This window comes from Otolemur garnettii, unplaced genomic scaffold (assembly GCF_000181295.1).
Source record: "Otolemur garnettii isolate 467f Iridium unplaced genomic scaffold, OtoGar3 scaffold00168, whole genome shotgun sequence".
NCBI classification, from domain to species: Eukaryota; Metazoa; Chordata; class Mammalia; order Primates; family Galagidae; genus Otolemur; species Otolemur garnettii.
In genome coordinates this window covers 771,211-790,448 of record NW_003852563.1, presented here as the reverse complement: position 1 = coordinate 790,448, position 19,238 = coordinate 771,211, and the positions used below count along the sequence as shown (strand labels likewise).

General features: G+C 43.5%; 1 protein-coding gene across 2 annotated transcripts in view; it reads left to right on the top strand.

The window, feature by feature from the left end:
• Window positions 1–19,238, top strand: part of TGFB2 (transforming growth factor beta 2) — an 85,132-nt gene continuing 65,894 nt past the window's right edge. The window contains exons 1-2 of one of the 2 annotated variants that reach the window (XM_003800137.2): window positions 1–346; window positions 14,323–14,406. In XM_003800137.2, coding sequence (XP_003800185.1) covers window positions 1–346; window positions 14,323–14,406 — 430 coding nt within the window. The remainder of the gene's footprint in view (window positions 347–14,322; window positions 14,407–19,238) is intronic. The other variant, XM_003800136.2, reaches the window with a different exon arrangement.

Below are 19,238 nucleotides of genomic sequence, written 5' to 3'. Positions count from 1 at the left end.
ATGCACTACTGTGTGCTGAGCGTTTTTCTGCTCCTGCATCTGGTCACGGTTGCGCTCAGCCTGTCTACCTGCAGCACGCTCGATATGGAGCAGTTCATGCGCAAGAGGGTCGAGGCGATCCGCGGGCAGATCCTCAGCAAGCTGAAGCTCACCAGCCCCCCAGAAGAGTATCCTGAGCCTGAGGAAGTCCCCCCGGAGGTGATTTCCATCTACAACAGCACCAGGGACTTGCTCCAGGAGAAGGCGAGCCGGAGGGCGGCCGCCTGCGAGCGCGAGCGGAGCGACGAGGAGTACTACGCCAAGGAGGTTTACAAAATAGACATGCCGCCCTTCTTCCCCTCCGAAAGTAAGTACTGCTTTTCGTTTCCATCCCCCGAGGTGTAGCGCTGTCCGGGAGCAGCTCCCGTGGATCAAAACCGCAGTAGCTCCGGGAATCGCCCTTCCCTCTCCCGGTTCCCGATTGCTCTTTTCCCGTTTCTCCTGCCCTTCGCCCCATCCACCTCCTTTCCACTTGTGTGCTTGAGATCGTCAGGCTTTGAAACGTTAACTTTCTACTTTATTTTCACCATCGCTCCCTTCCCCCCAACGCCTAAGCCCTTTCTAAGGCGTAGTGCTCTTTTTCTCTTCCCTGAAATCCTTTACTCGGCCACCAGCTCGGAGTCAGCCCTCCTCTGTCAAACTGCAGGCTCTCCCCGGGGAAGAGTTAGAGTGGGAAAAGTTGGTAGGTTTGTTTCCTCTGCTCCGATTGACGTGGAGCGCGCCCAACTGGTGCACGAAGGGTTAAAAAAAAGAGGCTCCAAACTAGCCTCTCCGGAAGGCGCCCCCTTTGCGTGCTGACCTATCAGCTGGTTGCCCAAGCCTTCCCCATTGTCTCTAACGACCCTAAAAAAATGTCAGCATCGCTGAGATAAAACCCGGCCGGGAGCCCCCTCTGGAAACCTATCTTGAAACCCTCAGTCCTTGATGTATGTAGCCCTTGCCGTCCCGAGGTCTGTATTTACCCAATGGCAGAATCTTGAAACCACGTTCCCTTTCGACTTCACCTGGAAGGATAGAAAGGGCAACTTCGTTTCTGAAGGTGTTGAAAAGGGGTTAAGTTTACGATATTTTTCAGAATTCACCCAAACCTGCCTTCTTAAGAACTCCGGGGTAGGAGAACATTTTTCTTCGGGGTTTATTGATCTTTTTTAACCTTCAGCTCCTGCCTTTTCATGGGCTCTCTGTACTTACTTCCGTGCATCCCTAAAACTCAGATAGACTAGAAGACAGCCGGATTTTTTTTTGGACTGGCTTCTGGCTTCCTCTGAGAACAGAGTCCTAAACCCAGCTGGCATACGGTAGCAATGGGAGTGAAATGATTTATTATGGAGCTCTTCGGGGGGGGGAAGGGAAGGGGGCAGTGAGTGTAGGATTATTTCAGGGTTCTTAGAACAAAACAAAATAACCAACCAAAAAAAAAGAAAAAGAAAAGAGAAGAAGCAGTAACTAGTGATACCTGAGAGGGTTAAATACCAGGAAGAAGAAAAAGTAAAAAAAAGTTCAACATTTGTGTATTCCAAATCCCAAGTTGTAAACTTTTCATTGGTTGTTCACTCCTCTCCTCCCCTTTCCGTGCCCTATATACTTGCTGGCTGCCTTTGCGGAGTCACCGTGTCTTGCCTACATAGATAATACAGCCATCTTGGTAATTTTATCCTAGAGATTCTAATTGCAGGGTGGTGCTTTTCTTTTTTAATATTTATTTTTAGTTTGACAAGTCCTAGCCCTGTGACTTGCCGTGTCTTGTACTGAATGGTCTCAGAATGTCTGCCCATGCATCTAACCCCAGTCTTTCTGTGGCCTTTATTTTGCTGCATATTCTGCTCTGGTTCAATGGAAGAACAGATGCAGGGAATTCTGGCAAGCAGGACAATTTTATTATTGTAATTATGGCACTATCCACAACAGTGGTAATAAATATACTCCACCCTAGTTATCCCCCCGGGGGGAAGTAAAGCTTTTTATCTGGGGTGGAGCCAAGGAGATATTAGGAGAGAAAGTTCATTGTAATTAGTCCAAAACCATTGAGTCCAGGGAGCAAGGAGTTGAGTCAGTTTGCTTTCTGTAGTACGTGCCTCAGTCCTACTGGTATTTGGGCAGACAGGCAAGTATGTTATGTAGAACCTGAAATGGCTCATCCTTCAGTGTTTACATGCAGAAGCGCTAAGAAAAAACCAGCACTTTGGTCAGGCAGAGAGGATTTCTCATCTTATTACTGTATGGTTATGGAGTGAGCAAATAACCCACGAGAGAATTAATTCCTTGTTCTCTCTAGCACACTTCAGTCTGAAAGGTGAGATGGTCCAACCCAGGATCAGGGTCATCAACAAATTAGACCAATTCCTAGATTATTAGGAGGATTTCAGAGTATGGCATCTAAGATCATCATGTGCATTCTCCTCTCCACTTCTCCCCTCACTGCCAAATAAATTAAAATTTCCGGTAGATCCAGGATAAAATATACACTACCAGTTTTCATACAAAGAATACAGGCTTTAAGAAGCTGTATGGAAGTTGAGGAGCAGAAAGCCATATTAATAGCAGGTTCAACACTACTGTGCAGGGACTGTGGATAATTTTATAGAAAGTAGGTTAACTGATTTTCCAGCACTTTCTAGTTATACTGGAACATAGCGAACCCTTCCAAAAAGAGGAAGAAAAGGAAAAAAATCTATATTTTTTAAGAGCAAATTGAAAGTACAGCATTGGCTTAAGTACCAACTTTCCCTCTTTAGGACTTTTCTGCCTAACTTTTAACTCGGCTGTCACCGAGAGAGTATGCCTGTCATTTCTTGCAGTGAATCCGGCAAGGGTCATAAGCCCCAGAGATGAAGGCATGGGAAAGATCACTGGTTCATTTTTTACCACCAACTTATTAGTGTTTGGGGAGTGACTTCAGCTCAAGTATTACAACTATGCTCTAATTATACTCAATGAGCTATATATCATTACAGATTGCTGATAGCCCTTTGTGGGACATTTTATAAAGTTCAGACTAAATATTTTTAGCAATGTGGAGATTTAAAAGTAAAAATATAAGAGATATTGTATATGACCTCAGGCATATTTTGTCTTAAATATTATCCTTGGCCAAGTGTACTACTATATAAATACAGTAAATATGAATAGAACTGGCCTGTTGCCAATCTCCTAGGATGAATTTTAGTCAAGAATGTATTTATGGGATGTAAATAATACTGTGTCAACATTTAAAGAAGGGGGCTGATTAGTTTTGAATTTATTCATATTGATCTTTTCACATGCTGTTAGTTTAAGGCTCAAAGTGGAGTTATGCTAAGGTTTACGAATAGTTTGCCCAGTGGGAATTAGTGGATTTCTAGTAGTTTGACAGTCCACTTGAAGTTCAAGGCATATCTATTCAAAAGACATTGCACTGGTTTTAGAAATTTAGAAAGAATGATTTCATGACAAAATCCAGACAATTGCCATGCAGAATCTGTAGTGGCTTTGACAATCAAAAAAAGGAAGAGATAAGAAGTTTCATTTTTTATTCCTGTCTTCTCCTTTTTACATTGTAACAATCAGCCCATGTTGTGGTTCTAACTGGTGATTTTGTACACCTTTCCTCTCCTTTATGCCCACTGGAACATTTGGCAGAGTTTGGAGACAGTTTTCATTGTCAAGACTGGGGGTAGAAGGGTGATGCTGTCCTTCAATGGGCAGAAGCCATTCTAGAATGCATAGAACAGGCCTCCCCCTCCCCCATCAAAGAATCATTCAGTCCAAAATGTTAGTAATGCCGATTTTGAGAAGCCCTGGTAGCCCAGGCATTTATTTTGTGTTACTGAATTCTGTTAGTAATTTTATTTCAAAAGTAATAACAAAAATAAAATATCTGTATCATCAAAGGATATTAAAATGGGGGCATTGAATAGGAAGATAATTAGAATGTTAATTAAATGGTATATGGATTAGGCCATTTTATATGGTGTATACTTTACTATTGCGATGAAAACTCTTACACTAGAAACATCAAACCTTTCCATTTGCTTAGCTTGAGTAATGGGGTTGACCCATCTATTAGTAGCTTCAATCAGCAGCAGTATGATCTTAGAAGAGATCAAGAAGTGAGAAATTATCCTGGGTTTTTCTTACAGTGAAAATAAGCAGTTTCTGTTAATAAAGACTGGCATGTCCAAGCTAGGCAACTGACTAGAAAGTAAATAATCATGTTGGTTTGTTCTGCCATATTGTATCAAGTAAACTAAAATATATAGTCTGAAAGTTCACAATGAAGTTTCATTTGTAGCTGTTTCGCAGGAATGTTAAATATTTAATACCAAGCAATCTTCTTTTTTATTTCTTCTTTAATTTTCCAAGTGAAATTGTGGAATGTAAAGGGAAGACCAATGACACTATGGTTTGGGGGAATGTGACTTGGCATTCAGTTCAGGAATATGGCTTTCTGCATACGGATTGTCAGTCTATTGGCCAGTTGCCCAATGAAGGAAAATATTGGCAATTGCTGGAATGTAGAAGTATTTTTGCTTTATTTTTTTTTAAGAATCCTCTGTATGTGTTTGTATGTGGGTATATGAGGGAGACAGACAGAAAGAGATAGAGATTGATCAAAGACGGACTTGAACTCCTCCACTTCCAGAAAGATTTGAGGTATTAATACACAACAGACCAAACTTTAATTGCCCCCTTTTTATTGCACCATTGCTCATTCTAACTCTAGTGCTTAATTGTGGTTACATTTAAGTTAGGCCACATGCTTGTCCTTCAGGATTTCCTTTTTTTTTCCTTTCACTTTTCAACAACTAGAAAAAATTCTCAAAGAAATATACTGTTTGTCATTGAAGCAGTTCAGTCGTCTTTGTTGGCAAGTGAAGCCAGCCTGCTTTATGCCTCTCCTGAGGAGAACTCCCCACTCCCCAGTAAAGGCTAGGCTTTGGCTTTGCTAAGTTTGAGGCCCAGGTAGGGACTGCTTGACCTCACAGAAGGAAGCGGGAGGGAGGGTGGAGCCCGCCTCGTCTCTACAGCGACCCCTGTGGTCTACTCAAGGAGCTGCATTTTTTGAATTAAGACTTCTCCCTAATGAAAAGATGCTGATGTAACCTAGTCGCAGCATCTTTCGCATAAAGATATGAAAGAATGGCAGATCGTTTTTCCTAGAGGAAATGGAGGTGTAAAAAAAGGGCTAATGACTCACTGTTTAAACCCACACCAAATCTGGGTTAGAACCAAGGAGGTCATTGACTCGTAGAGTCAAACACCCAGAGATTACAACACGCTTCAGGCTGCTCTTTTAGAAGGTTTAGGAAAGCAGAGTGGAGGAGCCTGGCCCTGGGAGAGGTGTGCAGGCGCACGGCCACTCCCACCACCCGCTGTAGGTCAGGAGTAAGGTCGGCAGTACCCAAGATACTGCAAGGAAGAAGCTCTGAAATCTCCCTTCCAGCTAGCGTGGTGGAGCATCTCCGGCCCTGCCAGGATCTTGGAGAGATGGTTTGGATTTGCCAGATGTGCTCGCTCTACTACAGCAGCCCTTCTGCTTGAGGGTGTCTGGCGTATCCACTTCGTGGATTCTGAACAGCTTGACGAGATGTGGCTCTGGCGGAGATAAACAAATGTTTCCATTGTCATTTTGAAAACATATTTTGCTTTATTTTTTGTTTTGTTGTTGTTGTTTTCTTTTTTCTTTTTTTTTGTTTTTAAATATCCTTTAAAACAAAGACAGTTTTTAACTTAGGGGTTCACTGTTCTCCAGGTATTTTATTTTAAATTTAATAACACGTTAGGGATTCTTGGATGGGTTTGTTTAGACTGGAAAGTTTGCTTCCATCATCTGTTTGGAAGAAAGCTGCGTCATACTACAACCCACAAGCTGCTTTTGGGGGCTGTGTGTTTTGTTTCTTTTCTAACCTCAGATATCCAGAAGTGGGTGTTTCACTGTATTGCACTCTCACCACCATCTTGCTTCCTGCATTGGCTTGGTGGCCTTGACTCTGAAGAAAACCGTCCCCTGACCTCCTCCCTGCAGTCTGTGTATTACCTTCTCGTCCCTCACTGTGAGGCACTATCTGCGGATCTGGTGGCTGAAGGCTCTCACATCATGTCCTCATTCAATACTCCTCTGAGTTTCTGGGACACGGAAGCCCCGTCACTTAACCAGGCCTCAGTTTCTTCCCTTGTAAAGATGACGATTATAACACTTGCTTCCTAGGGAGGGTCCTAAAGGCTTGACGGTGACGTGTGTGGAGAAGCACCTAATGCAGCTGCTTCTGGCACTTGGTGGGCTGTCTTTGGATGGCAGCTGTCACTCACTGAGTCTCAAACACCATTGACTTTAAGATGCACCACTACTTTATGTGCCACTAAGAAAGAAATGTCACTGCCAGATAACTCTAATGTGCCATTGATTATAAGAGAGTCTGGGTTTTAGAGAGATGAAAATGAGATTAAAAGTGATGCCCCGGGAGCCACTGTCCACTGGCCTGGGATGTCTTGGTACCCCCATCTCATTCTTTACTTTGTAATTCCACGCAGTGCATCTGTTTACCTTGCTCACTCAGATCGTTCCTCAGTTGGCCTTTGCCACTTCAGGACAGGGCTGGTCATTTACCATGTCCAGCACTATCCATCCTCCTCTGAAAAGGACCTGAGAGTTTAGGCTTGTGTGGGTCAGACTTTTCAGGGTCTGGCTCCTCTTCCTTGCCCAGCCCCTCCTGTCCTGAAGTCCTTGTGTGAAAACCACACTGTAGCCATATCATCCTCTTTGCCTTTGCCCAACTAGGCCATTGATTTTCCTGCCTCCGGGTCTTTGTATATGCTGTTTCTTCCACTTGGAGTACTATCTTCTGAGACATCTTTAAAAATTTTTCTAGGTGCTTCAAGAAATCTTCCTTGATTCCTAGTTTTATTTAATCTGCACTCTGATATATTGATAATTATCTCTACCTCTGCCTGTTTTCTTTGGCTGTGGGTAGTCAGATCTAGCTCTGTTCTGGGCTGTTGTCTTCATTGGTTTGCAAACTTCCTCAGAGCAGAAACTGAATCTAACTTATCTGTGTTCTTACATAATCGAGCACATTGTATTTGCTCAATAAATGTTTGGCAGATGAAAGAGCATTCTCTTTAGAGAGTAAGATGAAACCACTGGGAGGAGGATCTGTGAGTTCAAGGAGGTGTCAGAATCAGAAGAGGTGGAGAGATAACATCTCTTCACGTTCATTGTGGAGGAAAATATATCTGGTAGATAAATCAGATCACTATGCTAAAGACAGCACAAGGCTTCTCACAACCAAACATTTCCTGTTTCTGGTTTTTCTGGTAATAATGAAAATGATGATGATAAAAGCTAGGCTTTTGGGGGTACTTACTAGATGGCAAGCATAGTTTTAACTATTTTCCAGGTAGGTACTCTTGACTCCTCACAAGCAAGTCTATGAGTCAGTACTAACATCTTGCTTTTGAGGACATGGATGAAGCTATTTCTATCAGTGTTGTCTTATTGACATCACTTGTTGCCGTGACTGTCATCACAGTTACCACCGATAATAGGAGTCCTAGTACAGAGCCCAGAAAAAATGAAGAACATGGCTTTTATTGCCCTCTTGAAAAATGATATAGTACATCCACGAGAGAAAGGTGAGCCTCCTCTGCCACCAAACATTACACTCACAAGCTCTGAATTCTTTTCCTAGAAAAGGAAATAGAACCCTGAAGTCTTGCACACAACCGTGGATCTTTTTTCTTGCCTCTAACATTCAGCTTTTCTCCGTGCACTTGGTTGATACAAACATTGTGATCTATCAAGTCCCTGGTTTTGGTTTTTAACTGCAACCATTTTCTTCACAAAAGCTGTGATGAACTTGATTGCTAGGGCATTCTTCTTATCTCTTGCAGAGAATTAATTTATGTGGGAAGGCAAGATGGCATTGTACGATGAGCGTGGGCTTTAGAGCCAGAAAATGCACTAAGTAAAGGGAGGAGACTAAATGATAGAGAACTAACCGCACCAATGGAGTCTGAGCAGCTGGAAGGGAGGCTGGGGCATCAAAGACAAGCAGTCCTACTCCGGGCCTGTGGCGGTTGTTAAATAGTGGTCCTGTCTGGACAGCCACTTGGATCTCTCAATGCGAGTTATTAAAACCGCCTCTTTGACACTTAAGCTCCTCTCTGCTGAATGCAGATCTCAGCTCTGCCATTATTGGCTTTGTGTAGCTGGGTTTAAACCCCCTTCACTTCACCTGGCCTTTGTTTCTCTATTGTAAGGATGAAGAGAATAACAGCTGGTTCCTAAGGATATAAAGGATGATGTGTGTGGAGCACTTAGTGTGGCTCTTTCTGGCAATTAGTAGGCCATCTTTGCACAGCAGCTATTCATTGGATCTCAAACACCATTTATTTTAAGATGTACCATTATTTTATGTACCATGAAGAAGGAAAGATCACTACCAATTAACTCCAATGTACCACTGATTGGTCCTGATAAGAGAGGACCTGGATTTCAGAGATACTAAAATATGAAAAATATGTAGCATCATTGAAATCACATAAATATTTGTGGAATTAAAGACTAGCGGTCTGTGTGCACATGGTACAGACTGGAAGCACATGGAAAATAAGATTAAGTGGAAGCATGACACGCACCCTCAGAAACCTTTTCTATCTAGTCCATGTCAGGAGCCCCCAGCTGGCGCTGTCCGCCTGTAGACCAAGCACAGGGGGCCACGCAGTGACCTGGACTCTCTCCAGCCAGAGAGTCTTAGAAATCAAAAGTTTTCAGTTTTAACTTTTTTTTTTTTGACAACTCAAGATGTTGCCAGCTGTTTCTCAGCATTTGTAAATTTTTAGGAAAACAATATTCAAGTTAGTTTCGTTGATCCCTCTGAATGTGTATGTGCCTTGTCTTTAAGGCATTGCCTCTTTATCTTTCTGGGTCATAAAGTTCCAAATCAAAAAAAGGACCATCAGGATGCTTTTCATAAAAGGCTAACGTGCAGAGTGGTCTTCTGTGCAGCGTGCTTCTGAGCTTGGTGCCACCTCTCCTCACAGGTACCCTGTCCCTCCTCACCCCACTGGTGACAGACTGGGAAAGAAGCCAGGACTTGGAGTCAGGGCCGAGGCAGGTCCGGCAGCCGGGGTTAGACTCAGGAAGACCACGTTTCATCTCCACCACCAGGCCTGGCTGCAGCAGCCGCTCAGCTGTCAGGCAGTTTATTTTAAAAAAGTCTTTTGCAGTGCACACACACGAAGGGGGACAAGTCCCAGGGAGCAGGATGGATGAGATGAAGAGGAGGGACTGGTCGGGAGTCACCACAGTGTTTGAGGAGTAGAAATGCACACGTGAGCCATGATAGTGAAGTGCTGACAGTGCTAGATGGTTCTCTCCGGGAGTGAGCAGCCTGGCTTTCCTGGGGCAGGTCAGTAGCACCACTGCTGTGGGGACACACTGCTGTCCCAGAGGAACTGAGTTTACCGGATTTAGTCTCTGTTAGAAGCAGGGAAAGCCTCCTCGAGCTAAGAATACTCTGTAGACCAGGGCCATCCCTTCGTTCTCTCAAATGAACACTGGGATCGGTTACTGCTTGATAAGTCAGCAATGCTTGGCTTAGATGTTCCTTTAACCACAGGGACTTGAGGAACTGAAGGCAAATGGAAAATGCCTCTGGATGTTGTGAGGCCCAGAACTTGTGGAAATAGTTTGAATGCATTTCCATCCCTCCCCAGGCAGCTGTTTTCTCTCTTACACTAGTATGTCCCCCACATCCCTGTTCCCGAGGCCTGCCAGCTACGTACATCTGGGTAGTTAGGAAGCAGGTGATTCCTGAAGAAGAGACACCGCATTGCTGGAAACAAAGGTCCCAGAAGAGTCACTGGAAGATAGGCTGGCTCTCCTGGAGTTGTTTGTTCCGTGAAGTACTGCAGCATCTTTTGGTTCTCATGAAAGAAAAAGAAAAATGCTGTGACTTAGAGCTTGGCTCTGTTCTTTTGGCTTTTCCTGTCTAACCCACGCTGCACTGACAAGTACCACATCTGTCTTGACAAGCTCCTTCGCCAGTGACTATTCATTCATAACTTTCGGCTGTTGCAAAAATCTTTATTTGTTACTCTATCTTGTGAACAAGAATGCACAGTTTGATTTTGAGAGAGACACTGAAATCAGCACAAGTGCTCCCGTCTTTGCAAGTGTCTCTGTCTGAGAAAGATGACTATTTACTTTTTAGTGGACTGGAAGAGCATTAAAGTATTTATTATTGCCAAAAAAACATAAATGGAAATTTTCTGGGAAATACAATTTAATTTTTAAGTTTTGGATTCATTTCAGTGTTGGTAATTTCAGTGCTTCTTAGACCACATTTATCAGGGATCACTCTGTCCACACCAGATGTAGCAGTAACTTTGTCATTCTCTCCTTTGGAGGGTTCCTTTTTTATCTGGTCATTTACTTCCCTATCTATTGGCTCAATCTTATTCTCACTTTCACCTTGACCTCTTAATGATTGCAATACAACTGAAGTTGTTTCTACTTGCATTATAATGAAGTCTTGTAACTTAACTCAAAAAGTTCCAAGAAAGATGGATGGCTTATTCTGGTTTTACATTAGAAGGAGAAATGAATAATCTCAGACCAAGGGCATGTCTTCGCAGAAGACAGACAATTTGCTGAAGGAACTGTCCCCTTGGAGGTCTGTCAGGGCCCTCTGTGGGTGAATGTTTCTACGTCAAAGCTCATCCCTTGACGTTGTGAGCTCTGCAGGCTGAGGAGAAGGAGCTGGAGGAAGGAGCACTTCACACCTCCTGCCCCTACCTGAGAGCAGTTGGGCAGAACCAAAGCTGCATAGCAGCCACCCTCACAGTCTCTTGTAGCCCGTCCCACCTGGAGTCTGCTAAGCTCCACTACCTTGGGTTGCTGGCATCTCTCTCCACCCTGTTTTATATCTGAGACATCTGGAGGCAGTTTTTAAAAATCAAAGGGTTTTGAATAGCAATCACTATTAAGTATATTAACTAAAGTCACCGGTGAAATCTATGACTTAGGTCCCCCCTGCCACTGCTCCACCTACTAACCGTGCTCTTCTACTCCATAGAACAAGGGGACTGGTGCTTATTTGTCTTAGAGAGAGACGTATTTCAGAAGAATTCCATTGTCTGAAAGTATCACCATCAGTACTGAAACTATGTGTGCAGACTCATGTCTAATTCCATTAGCTCTTTGTCACAAGCACTCAGATGCTAGGAGGAGGGTCTGAATCCAGGCTAACCCCAAATCATTATACATTTGGATCAGTTTGCCCTTTCTCAGAAACGCTGGCCGGGATTCTCTAACGAGAGTAGCAACTCGTTGTAGTTTTGTTTGGGGTGGAATGATGGTACCCACTTAAAACAATCTCCCTGCGGGTATCACAAGAGAGATGCAGTGCATGTTTCTGTGGAGGGGCTGCAGGGGTTGGGGCAGGAGTTTATTGGACACAGAGGTTAGTTAAAACTGAACACTTACAGTTAACTTGGTTTCTAATGAGATTTATTTCTGCTTAGATATCACTGCAACAAGAATGGCTTCACCCCGTCATCGAGGCACTTTCGCACTACACCAACACCTGCTTACTCAGAACAAATAAACCCGTCTTTTCATAGGGGATAATTTTTGCTTGGCCCATCCAGTTGGATGGTTTTGAGGTCAAAGGAGGTCTTGTGAAGGGCCTTTCTAACCTGTAAGTAACAAAGACCTGCACCAATGGTTTTCAGATTTTACCTGCAGTGCTTTTATAAATGTAGATTCTCAAGCTTTTGTCCCCCACCCCCATGTAGATAAGTATTTGGTAATTTTAAGTTGGGCTTCAGAAGCCTACTTAATAGGGAGGCATCTGAGTAGTTCAGAAACATTCTCTGGAAACACTGAGTATTATTATTTTGTTTTGTTGCATTATTTTTTAACTGTGTCATGACGGGCAAAAATGAACACTTTGATAGTTCACTTCATAGTCACTTAGTTATTTCATAAATTACCCACATAAAATTTATTTCAAGTACTGATTTCTAACTTAGGACTTGTATGACCTACAGTCCCTCATTGTCAGGTAGTGAGTGCCCAGATTCTTCTCAAGAATACTATGTATCTGAGGCTATAAATGTCTCAAGTTTTTGTAACATTTTATATTTTACAAAGTGTCTTCACATTTATCCAACCCTCATTGTTCTAAACAAAGTGTTTCCATCCCACAGTGCCACTTTGATAAGGTAGATTATTGAAAATTGATCATTTAAAGCTAAGGACTGCTTTCTGTGGTCTGAATAATCACTGCTAGCATCTTTATACCTCCAGCCAATTCATCCTCTTAACTTCTAAGGTGCTGGATCAGCACCAGAGCTCCCTGTTCTTGGCCCTGATTAAAAAGAGAAGGAAGAGAAGAAAGGCTCTTAATACTGCAACTTTAGAGCAGAGTGAAAGCAAACCAAAGGTGCATACTGGGGGCTGCATGCTGGAAATGGCAAATGACAACAATTACCTCCCCTTGTTCGCACACAGACTTCCTGTGACCTGTGTGACCTTGGGCAGTTTCAGAGATCTGAATTCTGTGCAATAGAATTGCCCCTCTTCTGCACCAGCGGCGTGCACTGGCCTGAAGAAGGTGCTGTTTCCCAGGAAAAGGGTTTAAATCCCCCCAAGAAATGCATAGGGCTGCAGTTGGGAGAAAAAGTCTTGCTCACCAAGCGATTCACTCTGCACACCCTGCCCCTCTCTGCTTGTCTCCTCTGAGATTTTTGTTTAAGATAACTTTCAGCATCTCTTTTTAAAGGTCAGATATGAAGGAGAATACTTTGTTTGCCTTGCTAATCTTGGGACAAACAGTTTATATCCAGTGTAGCTTCCTGTCTTTGCTGACTGGTTATTGGAGGGAATTTCTTCCTGTAAGACTGTGAAGAGGCTCTAAAAATAAACAACATGGTTGGTTATTGGTGGGAACATATGTGAGCAGATGTCAGCTGGGAGCAGCATATGGTGGCAACATGATAGCCGCGTGTCCTTATAGAAAGAAGCCCTGGTGCTGGGTCTTCATCTTCTGTGCCGCACCAGCCAGGCAGAGCCCCGTGTCTCAAATAAAAAACACTCCGGCTAGAAGGTGTAACACACACATGTGTGAAAATCTGTCACTGGGCTCTTGTTAGTGAGCTGGATGTTGGAGATGGTAAGTGCCAGGGTATGGAAAAGGCCTTCATTATCCATTTTAAAATAGAGTGACAGCCACAGATCAGGCAGAAACAAGAAAAAAAAAAATGAGAGGGGAGTCTCAAGTTTTCAAGCTAGGTCAATCAAGGCTTCTTTTATCACCTGAGTTACATAACTAACGCGATTGCATTCCTCGATCATCTTTTCTTTGTCAATGTCTTTTATATATATCATTTCATTTAAATTTTATGAAAATTCTCAGGCTAGCATGGTGCCTGCCTCATTTAACAGACAGAGAGACTTGGGCAAATTCAGGGGCTTGTGTGAGAATTCACAGAGAACAAAAGACAGAACAGGAATTTTAATGTTTGTCTTCTCATGCAAAAGTCCTCTATTTGTTGACCTTATCACAGATAGGAAAGCCTTTGAACACCCAGTGGTATTTTTCTCTTCAGTGTGAAGTATTTTTTGATGTATTTTTTTTTCTAAGACTATGGTGGGCAGTATCGAAATTGGGTTGGGTGTCACTGTAAAGAAAGCAAGTTCAAAATTTCTGGATGTGTGAAGTGTTACAGAAGTAGACGTCTAATCCATTTCAAAGAGCTCTACTTTTTTAAAACTATAGCTCAGGAACCTCAAATCAAGATACAATTGTATTTTTCACTCATTCAAGAAGGAGTTTTCATGTGTGGGCTGGGAATGGCGACAGGTGGTTTTAAGAACGCTGAAATCTAGGCCAGCCAAATGAAAAACAAAGTTTTATTCTTAATAGGTAGGCTGTCTTTTGTCAAAGGAGGGCAAGGCCTTTCTTATTCATCTTTAATATAAATCAAGGTATTTATCTTACCATTTGGGTATATAAATTGTACATTGTTATTTTAACACTAGAGCATGCTAAAGGGAAAACCAAATTCAGAAGTCTGACTGCTGGTTAAGGGAATCCAGAAGATTTGGTACTAGAATGCAGAATCCTACACAGATCCTTAGTATGTAATCCCCCGGCCCCAGGTAGCAGGAACCTTATATTTCTGGGGGAATGTAAGAATGTTCAGTAGGTCCGTCTTCTGCTTTGAATCTTTGTATAGTTCTGTGCTAGGCATCTCTTCAGTAAAATAGCTAATGACTGTGCTTTTTAAAACTCCTAGCTGTCTGCCCAGTTGTTACAACACCCTCTGGCTCAGTGGGCAGCTTGTGCACCAGACAGTCCCAGGTGCTCTGTGGGTACCTTGGTGAGTACACTCGTCTGCTTTATTCCTCGTTTGACATAGTTATCTCGAGTCCATCTTTAGTATTTGTTTCCTGTGGGGAACTTGTCAAAGGCAAAATAGGATTCTGAAATCCAGCCTTGTAGCTGAGGGGTCACAAGGGTGCCTGGAATTTTCTGGTCTGAGTGTATATGAGAAAAACTGATGAAGAACTTTGAAGCCATACAATGACTTGATTGCAGTATGTGAAGGCACGATTGGGGGTGGGGAAGGAGATGTGTGTTCCAGAAGTCACAGAATGATTTGAAATATTGATCTGCTGACCCTCATGGAAGCTACTTTCTGGAGGGTCGACCATTCAGTGTGATCTGAATGTCAAGGGAACGTTCCTTTTTATTTTTGTATCTATGTTCTTATTTCTGACACACAGTAGTTGCTCAGTTAATGTTTCCTATACTAAATTAAGGGGAAAGGAGATTTTTTTCCTCCTTTAAGAGTGTAGAATCAGAGGGAGACCCTTGGGCAGTTATGTTGATACTGTTATTTGTGACTTTCCTATTGACATGTCTGGGTTGCATGAGGAAAGGGACTGTCATGGGTCAGGCCCTCAGTTAACTGCACCTGGGAGCTACCCCTTGCTCAGCTGGCTTAGCCCTGACCTTCAGACCAAATGCATCAGAGCCAACATCACTTGATAGGCTGAGGGTCACCACAGCCGGAGGTCTGCACCCTTTTCTAATTTGGGTCATTATTTAAGTCAGTGAGCATGTATTGAATGCCTACTGTATGCTGGACAATGAGTCCACAGCAAAGAATAGGACATGAGTGATCCTAACACTCAAGGAATTCAGTGGCTCAGATTGCCCTGAACCCTGCTCAGGACCTGCAGTCCTGGCTTTGGCTCAGACATATTTCTGAGGCTCTGAGGTGGTTTGGATTGTGTGGATTCTTAGTGTGGGTGGAGGTCCTGGATAGAGACAAAGGAAATGTTTTTATTATCCTAGGAGAAGCCTGGTTCACTGGATATCCTATTCTGCAATTTACTGTGCCTGACATTGCTTCTTAGAAATCGCTGTAGTCTATTTCCTGTGGCCTAAGCTGGGGTTTCTTCCAAAGGGACTGATTTCGTTGAGAGTATACATTTATTTTAGTACAGAAAGCCTCAGAGTGGCCAGTAGCTGCAATGTGAATAATAAGAGTGAAAAGTTAAAGACGTGATCTTAAAGCTCCTTTTTGTGAGACATTATATTTTTGTTTTTAAGTTCTAAATTTTAATTTGATTTCATTATCTAAACCAATGAGTTAAACGTCTTATATTTTACTACAAGAAGACTGGCTATTTGGAAAGGAAAAAGGAAGGCATGGGAAAAGGAAAACATTTATTGAATACTCCGTATGTCCCTGGCAGGTAAAACGTATCATCCTGATTTTCCTACACTGGTTGATCAGGAGGGCCAGGATGACAATCTCCATTTTCCAGGAGATTGTGGTTTGGAGAGGTAAATACCTTGTCCTTGGTCATACAGCAAAAATCTGAATTTAGGTCTGGCCTAGAAGCTACTGTACTACCACTCCCGGCCCCCCCCCCCCTTTTTTTTGCTTTTCCTCTGGAATCCTCACCCATTAATTTTCTAACTTTCTTACCTGCTACTTAGGATTAATTTCTTTTTTATCTTTTCCTCCCATAGTAGAAAAGTTGAGAGGCCTCCCCTGGTTCTTTGGGTGGTTTCTCTTTGTAGACATTCCTTCTCACTTGGGGTTATTTTCGGTCACTTTTGCTGCAGGCTTCTTTCTTTCTTTGGTGAGAAAACATTGGAAACCCACCCTGCTCGTCGGAGAGTCTGGGAAAATCAGGAATGTCTCTGAGGGTGTGGAAGGGGAGGTAATGCACACGTTCCACGTAGATTTCCGTGCAGCGAGTGGGGAGCTCTTCCGCCCTACCCTGCCTGGACAGGCTGCGGGAGAACCCTGCGGACCCCTTCAGACCTTCATGCAAGACAGCTGAGCAGTGGGGCTCTGCATTTTTTTGTCTCTGTTCTTAGAAATAGTAATTGAGTAAAAATGTAAGTGAGCGTATGCCAGGGGGCAAGCGTCCAGGGTCAGGGTGAATTTCTCCATGCTGAGCGTGATTCTGAACACTCGTTAAGTGGAGCCAGCCGCTGCCAAGCAGCTCCAGGGCCATCCCTGTCACCTTGCATGAACTGCCTCTCCATTCCAAGGAGATGCTGGGACTGGTTGGAGGGAGCGTGAGGCCTGTGGCGCCTTCGCTTTTCTCACTCTCTAACGTGGGTGCTGGTGATAACGACGTGTTCTGGCCCCAGTGATTAGACTGGCAATGCTGATGCTTCTCAGCTTTCAGTAAGATACCCTGAGGATGAAGTAGTCCTTGCTCCTCACAGCCCACGTGACTGCAGAAGCATTTTTATCTTTTTAAATTCATTACCTTCAATAATATTGCTTAAGACCGGGGTAGTCAGCCTACACATTTAGAAGAAGCTGGAAGATATGCAGTAAGCAGTGGAGACGGCCTCTCTATGAAGGAGCAGTTAACAGTCATGAAGGTGAATTTAATTTTTTAAAGAAGTACTTACTGCATCAGAGGCTTTTAAGTGGCGGGGTTAAGATGGAGACATGGTGTTTCACAAGGCGTGGTCTGTATTTGTGTCTCCTGAGGCATCCCGCAGACTCCCTGGCCCTACCTCACACCTGCCGAGTCAGAGCCACCGGGCTGCGTGGAGCTGCATTTAGACAAGCGCTGCAGGTGCTTCTGACCTCGCTGAGGCCTGCAGCTGCTCCCGGCGGCAGCGAGGCTCTGATTATGCCCATCTGTTTGCTTAGCCAACCACATGCAGGGAGGCAGATCCCGCGGGACCTGTGTTTGATCAGCTGGTCCTCCGAGTGTGGGATCGTGAACCCGCAGGCCCACTGGGGTTTTGCCCTTTGCTTTCCATTTTCCCAAATGAGTATAAATATTGAGGTAGACTTGTAGTTAATAGCATCACACGTAGCCCTGCTCCCTGTTTGCCACAGAGGAGGACAGTGAGTGTGCAAGGAAGTGAATTTATCATATGGGGTGGGTGACAGGTGCCTTTTTTGGAAGTTACAGACATAGTAAATTCCTGCACTCAGGAGCCTTTAACCGGGCAACCGGGGAGTGGGAGGGGGGATTTGAAGCTTCATGCTTAATGTGCAACATATTATTTGATGTATAAAGTAGCGTGTAATCCCCTGAGGTAGCATTTGGTCAAAGCACTGCTGACTCTTCATGGCCTGAATCCCATCCTGAGAAGACATTCCATGGGGTAAGGCCTTAGCCAACAATGGAATGTAAACTCCACTGTCTCAGCCAAACTCAGTTTCGGGTAACTGCAGATTTCTCTTTCTAAATGGGTTTTTTCTAAAGATGCATTAGAGCTGGTGAGAATGTGACCAAGCTATTAAAAAGAAAAGTTAATGATAAATTGCTTGGCATTTTCTCTGCAACCCTGTGCCTTCTGGTATTCTGATGGTGTTTTTGAACCACCCGATACTTTGAATCCAAACATAGGGTATGACTATTTTATAACTACTGTAATTGTCTTGACCATTGAACTATTTAGAGAAATACCTGGTTCTCCTACATGTTCTACGTCACTAAATGGCCCACCTGCCTATTGAAATATGAGAAGAATTTTGTATTCTTCCTTCATATTGGGTAGTGTTAACTTTCCTTCCCGAAAACCTTCAGATAAAAGAGCTCTACATTGACTATAAATATAGATATAATTTTGAAATAAATGACGAATGTATACAGAGATTATGAGAAAACAAGGGCAACCAAGGGGGCATTCTTAGGATATATGAGTTCATTCAACAGCATTTGTGGAGTATCTGCTTACATCAGGCACCACTCTAGCGACTAGTGATACTATCAGTGAATCAAATAGTATTCACTTTTCAAAACTCCTTGCCCTTTGGGGAGCTTACATTCTGGTGGTGTAAGACAATAATAAAGATTAAATAAGAACGTCAAAATTTGATAGATATTAAAGAAGAAAGTAGAGATTGGTCGGGGGAGGCAGAGGTGAGGAGCTATTTTAAATAAGCTGGGCATGGAAAAAGCCATTTAGAAGGTGGTGTTTAAGCAGAGACTTAAAGGATGTCAGAGAGTAATCTGGGGCTGTCTGGAGAAAGGTCATTCTATGCTATTCTGCTCTGGCAGAGGGAATAGCAAGGATTATCAAAAGTGTCCTAGGAGATGAGATAATTAGGGATGGGTGATGTGGGGCCTTGTAGCCAATGGTGAGATCTGTGGCTTTTCCTCTAAGTAAAATGGAGAGAAGGGTGTGTTTTAGCCAGAGGGTCACTGTGGCTGTTAAGTTGAGGATGGTACATACTTAGGATGGCCAAGGTGGAAGCAGGAAGTCTTTGGAAGACATTGCATTTTGCGTTTTGCCATTCATTAATGACATTGTGCAGCTGCATTTCTAGGTGACAACTGAGCCATAACAATAATCTCAAGGACGGGTGCCATGGCTCACACCTGTAATTCTAGCACGCTGGGAGGCCAAGGTGGTAGGATCAACTGAATTCAAGAGTTTGAGACCAGCCTGAGCAAGAATGGGACCCTGTGTCTACTAAATATAGAAAAACAGGGTGGCGCCTGTGGCTTCACTAGGTAGGGTGCTGCCCCCGTATACTGAGGGTAGCAGGTTTGAACCCGGCCTTGGCCAAATTGCAACAACAACAACAACAAAAATAGCTGGGCATTGTGGCAGGTGCCTATAGTTCCAGCTACTCAGGAGGCTGAGGCAAGAGAATTGCCTAAGCCCAGGAGTTGGAGGTTGCTGTGAGCTGTGAAGCCATGGCACTCTACC